The 13,027-nt window shown below is 34.2% G+C and overlaps 1 protein-coding gene and 1 non-coding gene across 2 annotated transcripts; one reads left to right on the top strand and one right to left on the bottom strand.

Annotated features, from left to right (window-relative positions):
• Positions 1–324: 324 nt before the first annotated feature.
• LOC115448546 lies at positions 325–8,450 on the bottom strand. Its single transcript, XR_005113157.1, has 8 exons — positions 8,303–8,450; positions 7,688–7,802; positions 5,873–6,043; positions 5,361–5,657; positions 5,034–5,234; positions 4,666–4,831; positions 1,235–1,362; positions 325–517 (listed from the first exon to the last, which is right to left on the bottom strand). It is a non-coding gene; the product is annotated as an uncharacterized LOC115448546 (transcript).
• Positions 8,451–10,320: 1,870 nt separating this feature from the next.
• Positions 10,321–13,012, top strand: LOC115448556 (surfeit locus protein 1). Its single transcript, XM_030176020.2, has 5 exons — positions 10,321–10,862; positions 10,983–11,104; positions 11,351–11,548; positions 12,106–12,279; positions 12,642–13,012. Exons 1-5 carry the CDS (start codon positions 10,683–10,685, stop codon positions 12,856–12,858), a joined length of 891 nt encoding a protein of 296 aa, XP_030031880.1. The 5' UTR covers positions 10,321–10,682; the 3' UTR covers positions 12,859–13,012.
• Positions 13,013–13,027: the final 15 nt, after the last annotated feature.

Here is a 13,027-nt window from a genome sequence, read left to right as displayed (position 1 = left end):
CCTCTAAATATAATGGCGCCGTCAAAAAACAGTGGTGCCATCTAGAAATAGTGGTATCATGTAGTAATAGTAGCGCCCTCTAGAAGGAGCGGCGCTTTCTAAATAATCTTACGCTTGAGTAATATATAAAGAACTCTTAAAATTTATATTTCTAATAACTAGCGGCCCCAGAGACGGTGCCTTGGGCTAAAAAGGAGACAAAATACGAATATAGCGCTATCTATCAGGTCTACTTTTGAATCGAATCCATCCAGAGACTTACCCGAAAACACATAAAAAAAATTATCAAAATCCGTCCAATGGTTCAGAAATTCAAAAGAATCATATTTTACATATTTTTTTAATGTTTTTAAATAATGCAATTAATTATTACTTTATAAATTATTTCTTTTTTAATTTCTTGGCTGGTGCTGCCTGGGACGTCTTGGATGCGCTAGATTTGAAGTAAATGTTGTAAAATACGCCCGAGGCCAGGATTAAAATCGAGGTCAGCACTACGACATACTCAGCGCGGTTCCTGCAAGAAGATTATTTATTAATTATTTAGTTATTTTCTACTATCAAGATGCTTTAAACTTACTATGCATAAAATAAAGATAAGGGAAATTTGGGAAACAGTCGCTCAATATATTTATTTTTCATGAATATATATCACAGTGAACATTAGCAAATTTAGGGTTAAAGCTGAAGTCGTAACACATTGCCACGCGCTGTGCAATATTGACACTTTGGTTCGTAAGCAAACTATGCCTGTAAATCAAACAGATCGTTGTGTGGTTTGATTGCCAGTTTTGGATTTAACGTGTTTTAATTTTACTTTGATATAAATTTTCACTATCGAAATTATATATATTGATCTAATATTATAATTTATACCCTTGAATAATGAATACAATATTAATTTTATTTTATAATAATAAACTACTGTCCCCAGAGATTCGTTAAGCTTTCTACAAGTTTTTAAACCATTAAGCCACCTTTAATGCTAGAGAAACATTAGAAGGCAGTTTATAGTCTTTACCCCCTTATTCATAGACGTTTTGACATATAACAATATTAGCCAATCACAACGGCCACGGCCATGGCTACGCACTACGAAGGCTGCCATGCGGTCAGCACTGAGAAACTGACTTGTTATCACAGCAATGCTTCGTCCTTAGATAAAAAAACCTCTATGAATAAGGGTGTTAGACTGTGATGAACTCTAGTAACGCCAAAATAAAAATGTACTTACTCAAATGGCGTGCCGCATATAGTGTACCACTCGGCGCCGTTCGGAGGCTTCTTGTTCCCAACGCAGTGGAAGTCGAAGTAGCCCTCGTCGTATTTTTCAGGGCAGAAGTATTTGCGCTTGTACAGCGTCTGGAATTAGTTATTTAGCGTTAATTATCCATATTTAGTAGAAATTTGCATATACACGGGTGGCGACTGGTCCGTATAATTCAATTCCTGTCGAATACCTTTTCGTTATTTGTTTAAAGTATTATAATAATAATAATAATATTTAATATTATTGTATACGATTACCAGACCGTATTAGTACCTTTAATTTGTATTAAGTTTCCTTTCGGGAACATTTATCCTTTACCACTGACACACCATATCGTTAGGAACTCGTTCCCTTAAATTTATTTTAGTGTGATTTTCCTATATTTATTTTCTTTTAATTCTACGTACCTACCTAAATTGCGTTGTCATGGTGTTATGCAAATCAAAATATTTTTGTACTTGAATACGCCTGCCCAATTTTATAGTTACATTGGTCTGAAACCTAAATCAAGTGAAAATATTATAATGTATTTGCAATAATAAATAAATAAAAATAATGCAAGTTTACAATCATTTTAGGTAACAGATCGTAGCGCTGAGAATGGTGCTGCTTAAGACTGAGGGTTCGAAACCCGTTACGACATAAGTTCGTTTTGGTTTTGAGTATTGTAATTTTTTATACCCATTATAAGATAATTAAATATTAAGTTAGCTTTCTACACAGTGACACTTTTCATAAGAAATTACAAAAATGTTTAAGTTTATTAATAAAACCATGGTATTATACGATTAGCTACCTATATCTTCTATCGAAGCTACTTTATGAAGTAAAATCGAGTTCAGAATAACTAAAAGTATTGTCATTTTTTAAATTGAAATCGTATATTGTAATAATTGTGGTTTATTTGTTGGTAATTTTATGTAAGTTCCTATTTAAATATTAATCTATCTAATATAATCGTGCATAAAAATAAAACATCGGATAAATCAGTGCAACGTAAAAAATAGTACGTTATAATAAAACTAATTGTATGTCGAGGTAACCTTCCTGTCAATGTTATTTTTTATTTTATTTCTGTTCTAATGAACTGTACACATAAAAAAATAGAATTATTGTTTATCACATAATAAAACACTTTTAAAATCTATTAAATATAAAAGTAAACTGACGCAAAGTATACGCTCAAAAGCATGTATATAACAACAGAAAATGAAATTCCACGATCGTGGACTTATTTCACCACTCATAAATAATTTTATCAATGTATTAAATTATTTTATATCACTATATTTTTACTACTTTTCGTGAAAAACATATTTTTTGTTATTTCTGTCGATATCGCATTCATGCAACATTTAAAATTTGCAAACAGTGGTTCTCCTGATAGTATTTATAAAGACGTGTAAAATACGCGAAATGGATTTTAATAATCGATTGTATTAACTTTGAAAAAGAGGAAAAACCTGAATCGCGCTTGTGACATTTTCACAGTACGTTACTATATAAGCAAGGACCAGTGGAATACTGTCGTGGGTCCAAAGCTACACAGTAAAACGGTACTGGGAGAGCCGTTGGTTATCTCCTGCCCATCGCGCGCGATTTAATGCTACAGTCATGAATGTGGCATGTCGAGATCAAGGAATGATCTCAGCACAACTGTGTAGCCAATTTGACCCTATTTTGCTGTAAATAAATAAAAAAAAAGCTATATATTCGTCCTTTATTGTCATTGTATTTTTTGATTTATGTCTTTTACCACAAAGATATCTAATTACATTAGAATTTAATTTAGTTTATGACTAGAATAGTTTTCCCTTTCATTAATTCATATTTATCAACACTTAAACGCCATAAGCCTATAAATTGGCCTTAGCATGGATCGATAGAAGATAGGTACGCTTGTGAGAAGTGGGGTGGGACGCTCATCTAAAATTTATTATCCTTAGCGGTTTACGATATAAAAGGATTTAAAACAATAACATTAAATTATGCTATTGGGTACTGAAATTACAAAATGGTATTTAGACCAGATTTTAAAATCCAGTTTTTACACAGTGCGGGGTTCATCTCAAGTCTCAGCATCAACGACGTTGCCAAATAATGGTTCCCAATTTGGATAGATGGCTCTATTTTAAGGTCGCCAATAATCAATTTTAATGACCTCAAACATAAAACTAACTTATTTGCTTGGTAAATCGTATTGCATTTATGAGAATTAAATTGAATGCACCAAAAATTAAAAGCACGCTTCGTCGAAGTAATGTATATCATTTTAAGATTTTTTTTCCGGAAGAAATAATTTTGTTGCTCCATTTATTCGTAATAACGAACAAACATTCCTTGTATTTAGCCAGTCTACTAGCTTTTAGAATTATTAGCCATCTTATTTCATCGGGAGCTTCTTAAGGACACTACTTATTAAAATACATTTCGTTTTCTATTAAAAAGCATCGTTAGCTCCGTTTAGAAATAACAGACATTTCTTTTTCTCCCATGTGGCTTTCAAATAAATGGATATTATGGAACCTAGATGACGAACACAACAAAATAATTATGCTTTCAAGGGATTGGCGATTAATAATATTAGTAATACTAATAAATTTAAAAATAAAAAAGCGTCGAATGCCTACTGGACAATGGAACGGTGCGCAGAGATAAATAAAGTAGATTTGCATTCAGCCTCTAAGCACGCGTCTATGACTTTTCAAACTGCGTATTATTTGTTATTGATCATACGATTGAAAACATCGTATCATATTACCCGTATTATATACATCTATACTATTATATACAGCTGAAGAGTTTATTTGTTTTAACGCTGTAATCTCAGGAACTACTAAACCGATTTTGAATATTTTTCACTGATAGCAAGCTACATTAGTCCTGAATGCTATAGGCTAGTTTTTATCCCGGAAAAACTTCCACGCAGGCGAATCTAGTACAATATATACTTACGAATGATTCATACAAATTTTGAGTGTACGAAGCATACTTCACATCAACGTTGAAAATAATATTATTATTTGCAAACCTATGCTCCTTAAGCCTAGCAACGATTTTAAGGTAAAAAAAAACTCTTTTGTTTCGACCTATTGAATTAGAATAAAAGCTATCATGCATCAAGATTGACGTAATAAGTAAGCTAGAGGAGCCTACTCCGTTTGCGGGGGCATATACTTATTCGGACGGACAGCATTGATGTCCATATAGGTAAAAAATCCCCTATTTCCCTATACGGCTGTCAAAACTGTCCGTAGATTAGATTAGAATCCATGCTACAATGTAACAACTACTGTTTGTCCAAATAAAGAAATAAAGAACGTCCATGAAAGCAAAAAGACAGATTCGCCCCCGTGGCCGGAATAGGGCTCTCGGAAATGATGAAGGTACTATACCTGGCCAAAAGGGGTCACGAGACTGGCGACTTCATTGCAAGGTCCGACAGGCTCGTGCAGTCCCACAGACACTTCGCGCTCAGGGTCGAAGAACATCACAAACATCCAGTACGTCATGTAGTGGATCACCAACTGCAGGATCATGAGGTAGTCGATGCCTGTGAGCCTGGAAACATTTCATAGTAATGTATATGAGTGAATTAGGTACCAAAAGCTACTGCCTACTCCACTTTTTTGCGCTGAGAAAGTGCAGTTACTCAGCCTTGAGGCACAGAAAGCCTTATAATATGACAAAAAAATAAAACAAAATAAGTAAAACATAACTTAACTAATGTAAATGGTGTAGAGCTTTAAAGTAATTTACTTACGGCTCTTTAGACTTCTCCCTCTCGCTCAGTAATCCACTTATAATGAACATTCCGAAAATAGCGAATAGCATAAAGAAGGTGACTTCGGAGTGGATCTTGAGAATGTCGTGTAACGGGTGGTATATCGGAACGAACATGAGCACGCCTCCAGGCATTCCAAGGAGAGTGGCTATAATAACAGATTGCCATTCAACTTTTTTACTGAAATAAAAACAATAGTTATTTACCGCAGTATTATCAAAATTAGTGATATTTATATTTAGTAGACCACGTACTTGAGGATTGATCTATTTCATTACTTTCACATAATTTTAAACAAATAATCACCTCGCGGCATCCCATTGTGCTACTTTGGGAGCAAACCAACGTCTGCTAACGATGAAAAGAAATATAAACTTGAAGCGAAAGTCGCGTGGAAATAGTACGAGTTCCAGGGGACCCAGTAATGGCGATCGAAGATGTTGGGGTCCGTGTCGTGCCACGTCCAGTGGACGAACTTCACGGCCACTATGTCGTAGGGAATGTCTATGAGCACCGTCAGCAATCCCACGGCAAAAGGCTCCGCGTATCTGGGCAGGTTCAACTTTGAGACGGCATAAGCTGCGTGGTATATAAATGCCGGATCTAAAATGAAAATAAAGTAATTAACTCAATTATATAATGTACTAAAAGTACTATCTCTAGGCTATTTTAATGATAAACACAGATCATTTTCCGTCCTAATACCTCTCGTTTTTGCCAACCCAGCTCTGCATAGCTGTCGCGAAACATTAGGGGGTGCAAATTTATTCAAAATTCATCACTGATTAATAATTCTAAGTTTATTACAAGTGACTTACATAAAAGGATTATATGCAGCGGCAGCCGACCTCCCAAGAATATAATAGGTGTTTGTGAGTGCCAGAAGTTATCGTACTCTGGCAGGGCAAAATGCCAGAAGTTATCCGCGTAAATTCCATGGAGTACAGTCACGAGCCAAAAGTATGGCCATCTGCCGCCCTTGTTGAAGGCTGCAAAAGAAAATAACACAATGTTTTACCCTGGAAGGGATATGCGCAACCCGCGCATCCACTTCTAGCAAAACTTATATTTCGTCTCGCCAAACGACCACCGATTCGAAATCTTCAGTCCCAGATCCTGAATTTTTTCGGGGTGGGCCAAAATTTGAAAAATACCGCCTATCTATATTTATACCTTTGTCATCATCATAATCATTTTGCGCCCAGCGGGAAATAATTTTAGTATTGAATGTACCGGATGTCTCAGTAGTTAAAGTTGCGTTAATAATGATTTATGTATTCGTCTGCCAAGTTTGAATTTGCCGCGCTCTGAATTCGCCGCCCGGGGCGTGGGCCCCCGGCTAGCTCTCCCTTAGAACCAAGGCTGGTCCTTGTAACACGACTTTAGTCACCCCGCCTAGGTATCGGACTCATAACCTCACGGCTGACAGCCCTAGAGCAGTGACTCTAGATTAATGGACTGTAGTGGGATAGAGTAGCCATTGCCAATATGTTTGTCGGGGGTACGGAACCCCTGGGGCCGTTGCTAAGGCGCCTTTGTACAATCGTTAACGCTAATAGATTTCTATACATTTATGTTTTCTTAATCACAACAAATAGTAATTGGAATAGCGCTAACAATTGTGGAAAGGTGTGTTGGCTGCGGCCTCTGGATCTATTTCGATAAAACTTTCATTGACGGGTTAGATTCTAGAGGTACCTAAACCTTTTGTTTTCATAGACGCCTTTCAAAATTTTGCTGGCTCCGTAGGATATTTTTTTTTTTTGGTTTCGCAGAAAGAGTGCGTTACAACAACCGACCAGCCATCAGGGGGGCATCTGGACAGTTATGTTGGGATCACCGTGCCTTATGACCTCTATCAATATTATCTGCCTAAATTGATATAGGTACTTTCAAGCCTCAGTAGTACTTTACTATGAAACCAGATACATTATCGTGGAGCCCCACTTACGTATTGTGGCCCCCCATTTTTTGGTGCCGCTAACTTTCACCCTCGTCAATTCTCCTGTGGACGCATGGGGATCCACCTGGACCACTTTGGGAATCAATGGGTTAGACTCAAATTATTTAAGCTATATAGATATTAAATATATAATATAAAACATATATGATTTCAAACATAAGAACAGAACAGCGGCCAAGTTTTTTCTAAGCAATTTCATAATTTATTTTAATGCTTTGTTATAATAAATGAATTGACAAAGTCAAACGACACATTTTGTAAAGGAGTTCATGACGTGGGAGATAATTAGATTACAGCTGTACCTACATATAAGTACCTACACAACTATTAACACACTGTCATGTTACATTATCCAGTAGCAACTAGCAAACGAGTTTTCTTTATATTTGTCAATGCTCAATACACCAGTAAAAAAAACTATTAATGGTTTAAACGCCTAATTTGGCGACGCGAAATAACTTTGTATTAGCTAAATCGCTTCTTTGGTCGGATTTGGGCCTGTGACCCGAATATAAATGTAAAAACAGATTGAAAATGGTATGTAGAGTCTTACATACCTAAGTTACAAGTTAAGTAATTTACATACCTCATTAATTCAAATATAATCTGTTTGTACTGCAACGGTTATGAATTCTAATATTGTTCAACATTTTTGGGCCTTTGTACTTACCATGCGCAAGAGTGACCAATCCGGCAAATATGTAAACCGTCTGCGAGATGATGTACGTAGGCTGCGCTTCCCACAACGTTTTGAAGTCATTTGTAGCCACGAGCCACTGGGACCACTGTATATGGGCAATAATAAATATCAGTTTCTACGTAAAGCCTTATTGTGGGTAGGTAAAAAACGATTTGAAAGGTAAAAAAATGTGTCTTGCTTACTAGTAGTGTTCATACTTAGTTCTAAGGATACGATGCGATCTTTTATACATCATGTAGGGGACCAATATTAATATAAGTAGGTATGAGGAAGTTGCGTGCATATATACTTATCGATGGTACGTAATATTTTCATAATATAATATGCACAATATAAAAAAACTATTAGCATTATAACTGCATTAAATAACATAGTCAGAAATAGCATCACGGATGATTTTCGTGCCCGAAATAAAGCTTACAAAGTACCTAATAAGTACTTATTTAAAATATTTACGAACATTTTTACGTATAGACATTTAAAAATTCGCTCCACAAAAAAAATACATTTCGCTTGGTGTAAAATAATAAAATTTGATTTTATTATCAAAATAAAAATGGTAAGATAAAATTGGTCGTTACTAACCGGCAAATTGGCGGCTGGAAGTTGTCCCATGTCGTGTTCGCCCACAGCGCAGCACCGGTATCAAGCAAATGATTATTTAAAAATATTTACACCGTTTAAACATTAGAGCTAAGAAACATTGCTTGCACGCGCAATGTATCGATAAAGTGGCTAAAAATTAAACTTCGCCATTGGAATGTGATTCATTTTTTTTTATATTTTTTCAATTCGAACCATTAGCGCATTCAAACAAATAAATGCTAACTTATATATAAATAGGTAAATAGATGTATAAAAAAGAAAAAACCTTGAATTAGGATTATTGTTGATTCCTCTTACCCATTTAGTTCAATACTTCAATATTGAACATGATATAATGTTAGACTATATTTTATCTTAGAGAATTAAGTTAAATCATTTTGGTTTACTGTGTATAAAACAAACTAAGTCCTTAGAAGTACATATAGTTAAGAAAAAAAAATAGTTGACAAAAACATATATCACTTTTAGTTTGAAGTTATTAATCTAATTTGGGGTTGACTGTAACCTACATATAATAACGAAATTATTGACGAAAAAAAAAATCTTAAGGCAAAAGTTTTCTAATTCGTAAATTATCGATATTTCAGCAACATGAGTTTATCACTAGCCTGTTATCTGTGATATTTTGACCGCTACGTGTCTGCACGGCAACGCCAACAAGTGCCACATGGATTAAAATTGCATAGAACACCTGTGTAAAATATAATATCATCGTCAAAAACAACGTTCACTTTACTGTATTTTAATTATTCGCTGATGTTAGATTATTTATAAATTAATCATTTTTATCTATAACTAATATGATAGCAAGTAACGCTCCACCCATATTGACCAAGGTAGTTAGAGATAATTAGGCGGATCCGTAATAATATATCGGAATAGAATTTGCGGCAATAGTGCACAAATATTAGAAAGAAAGGGATCGACATAATATAAAATTAACAAAAATTAATTTTTTTTAATTTTTGTTTTAAAAGTAGAAATTTTTTTTTTTTATAATATTTAATAGTTATTCGAAATTACTGTGAAAGGGTGTTTCGTTTTTCCATCCACAATCCCTGACCCTGTTGGAACTATGCTAATGACGTCATGGCAAGATAGCCGGCCGCGCCTAATAATTTTATTACGGTCGGAAAAAAGTTAATGTCCAAAACGGTTTCTTATTCGACATAAATTTTAACTAAATTAATTTACATGTTATATGGACAGAACTTTTAAAAACGAGATTATTTAAATTAATCTAAAAAAAAGTAAAATGGACAAAAAAAACATGTTGATTTATCTCTAAGAACAACCGCGAGTGATATTTTTTTTTATATTTTTTTTCCTTTTCCAATTTCAATTTGTTGTGATTGACTGTATCGTTTTTACGACGATTTTACAAATTTGTAAGTTTAATTTTCCCTCAGAATGTTCCATTTCTATATGCGTACGACAAAAAACTGAAAGCCACTTATGTCAAAAAAAAATATGTCAAAAGTTCAGGAAGAGAATAATAATAACTAGTTAGTTTAGATCACGATCCCTTATGATGAATCAATTAAGTTTTTTTTGGAGTTACTCTAATCAATTGTCTTGGGACAATTCTTTCTTGATTTTCTCATAAATGGAGGGCTCTAAAATTATTCTTTTAATGGTTCCAAGTCCCACATTTTTACCACTTTATTAACCTTTAAGTTTGAGATTGGTTGGAATTTGTTTGAAATAAAGAACCAATGTCCATATGAAAAACGGATGTCCTTTATAAATGCTTTAATATAATAAGGATGTGACAAATTGTAGTTATCGATAATGTTGGGAACATTATACATTTTATTTCAGATTCTGGTAAGAAGATGACCTTAAAAAAATAATTATGGATACATCGCATTGCAATGTGCAATTATTGGAAATCGAAAAGACAATCACATACTAAATGTCTAAACTTGGAGTGTGAAGTGTCAAAGTCAGTACTGTCATATTAGACGTTTTTTGTCAATCACAGTTTTATAGTCATTTTTAGCTTGAGGGAAAAAAGTGGACAAAGACGAACTTTCACATAGATAATTGGAAAATTTACACTATTTTTTTTTGCTCAAGATTGGGCAATTTGGACACACTCCCCTGTCCTTTACCCAAAGAACGGAAAATCTATAGTCTTTTTTGCTCCTATGTCTTCGTACTACTCGTCTGAGCGACTTAAGGCTTCCCATTCAACTCTCAAAACTGAGCCGAGTGAGACGAGATGTACTACCTACCAACTTTTTTTATGCCGAGGGAATGAATGAATAATATTTATGACAGGAATGAATGAATGAAAGTTCCCACTCTCTTTGCCGGTGTATATTTTTAATTCTGAAGCTGAACATTCTGAATAAAAATGTCCAACATACTTAGAAATATTTGTAATATATCCAGAAACATACACTTTTATAAAAGTAATAATGGCAAAAATATGTTTTTTAATACAGTAAGATGTAGGGTAAATGTAGTTAACATCAGAAGTCACAAGATCCAGGGGAAGAAGGAACCCGTAGAAATAATAAAATGGATTTTGTTGGTAAGGTTATGGGACTGAGTTTACTTTAGCTCGAAAAGAGAAGCTAACACTTAAACTATTCAGAACCCTGTTAGCAATACAACATTTTCACAATTTATTATGCTTCTGAAATTGTTTTAGATGATACCAGTAAGTTCCTTTGGGCTGGGTTCATGGCAAGTGTACAGGCTGCAGTGGAAATTGCAGCTAATTGACATGATGCAGGCAAAGTCGAATGCTACACCTGTAGATATTCCTAAAGAGTAAGTTCTTGATAGTGGCCTCTAGCCTACGCCTTCGTCCTTTCATGTTATAAAAAACATTTGTACATAAAAATTTGATTCTAAGCTACTTACAATTTATTATGATTTTATCACAAAACAATTATATACTATAAGAATGCTAACACAACCTTCATTAGGAACCTATAAAGAATTTTCCATTACATAATTTGACTCTTACAATGAAAATTTTAGGTAAAGTGCATACTCTAATGTTCAGTGTTTTAGTTTTACAGAACTTGATAAAATGGAGTACATGCCGGTAAAAGTAAAAGGAGAGTTTATTCATGAGAAAGAAATTCTCATTGGTCCTAGAGCTTTGATTGAAGAACAATCGCCTACGGCCAGAGTTGGTTCACTTGTTTCAGACCCCAAGAAAAATCAAGGATGGCTGGTAGTCACACCTTTTAAATTGGCCGATTCTGGGTGAGCGATCTTTAGGAATTTTTGGTTACATATTGTAACTTACTGCTATACAAATTTTATTTTCACTTGGCCTATCTGAAAACCTTTGTGGACTGTGCCGTTATGTCCTTTCACAGGTTTACATGTAACTTTTATATTAAATTGTGACATCTGAGTGCCAAATTTAAAATAAATTATTTCACTTTCTTTATGTTTATTTACTCTGTCTCCCCTAACATTGTGTCCCACATGAGTAATTTTCCCTGATGTCCTCTAAACTTTGGTCTATTTATGGTGTCATCTTTGAAAACCCAACACTTAAATCTCTCAACACATCTTTCCACACCATATTCATACCGCCTCAGGATATCTGACCATGAATGCATAATTGTAATATGTAGCTTTCTAAGGGTCAAGAGGCTTCTGCTTTATGTGACCATATCATCAAAGTGTAAATAATTAAGATTTAGGTATTAACTACGGCATGCACAAACAAGCTTTTTTGCAGAATATTATACTTATAATATTTCTCTGTAACTTACTAAAAAATAGAATATTGTATATACAATGTTTTTCAGTGAAGTGATCCTCATTAATCGTGGTTGGGTTCATCAAAGTATGAAGCCAAAAGAGAAACGGCAACCGTCCATGATTACAGGGCCAGTGGAACTCGTGGGTGTGGTACGACTTACTGAGAAGAGAGCACCATTCATGCCCAAGAATCACCCAGAAAAAGATTCTTGGTTTTACAGGTATGGATTTTTTTATCAATTTACATATTACAAATTTATGCTTGTAATTACACTAGAATGGTCTTTTTATCTTAGAATAAAACTGCTATGTGAGGTATGCTTGCAGAAATATAAAGTAACATATTGAGTTAGTCTTGAAAAATACACTGGTAGTGATAGTACTCTAGGTCTGATTAGGTCTCGATATTTTTAGTTTTAGTTTTTTCGCATGGTTTGTTTTTTTGTGTTAGAATGTAGGCATAATTGAAAATAATCATGGAAAATATTTTGATAAAGAAAGTTATCTTGATTTTATTAAAAGCCCCATTGAGTACTATACTTGCTATGTTATGATCTAGACTACATAATAGTAAAATTTTCAGGGACCTGGAGGAAATGAGTGAGCACATCGGATGTACCCCTGTTTGGTTGGATGCTAAAGGTATAATGGACCCCCCACAAGGCTGGCCTCTTCCCAATCAGACAAGAGTGACTCTTCGAAATGAGCATCTGTCGTACATAATCACCTGGTATAGTTTATCAGCATTTACAGGAGTTATGTGGCACCGTTATTTTTTGAGAAAACTGCCACTTTTATAGAGTAATATAATGCAATAAGTTTTCATTATATTTATTTACGCAATGTTATATTTACTGTAAATATTTTGCATTATTAGAGCAATAGTTTGTGAGTTAATTTAGAGACAATTAGTTGTTTAAGGATTTTACGTTATATAAATATCTTAAAACAAAAGGGTATTTTGTTTTA

The sequence above is a fragment of the Manduca sexta genome, chromosome 27 (genome assembly GCF_014839805.1).
Source record: "Manduca sexta isolate Smith_Timp_Sample1 chromosome 27, JHU_Msex_v1.0, whole genome shotgun sequence".
Lineage (NCBI taxonomy): Eukaryota > Metazoa > Arthropoda > Insecta > Lepidoptera > Sphingidae > Manduca > Manduca sexta.
Note: the sequence above shows the minus strand (reverse complement) of the source record. Positions and strands in the feature narration are given on the sequence as shown.

Excerpts from the sequence above, each read along its gene's own strand:
- LOC115448556 (XM_030176020.2), top strand. The coding sequence starts at position 10,683 with ATGTCCAACATACTTAGAAATATTTGTAATATATCCAGAAACATACAC. Across the intron at positions 10,863-10,982 it reads TAATAAAATGGATTTTGTTG|ATGATACCAGTAAGTTCCTT; the intron begins GTAAGGTTATGG and ends AAATTGTTTTAG. Across the intron at positions 11,549-12,105 it reads TTTAAATTGGCCGATTCTGG|TGAAGTGATCCTCATTAATC; the intron begins GTGAGCGATCTT and ends AATGTTTTTCAG.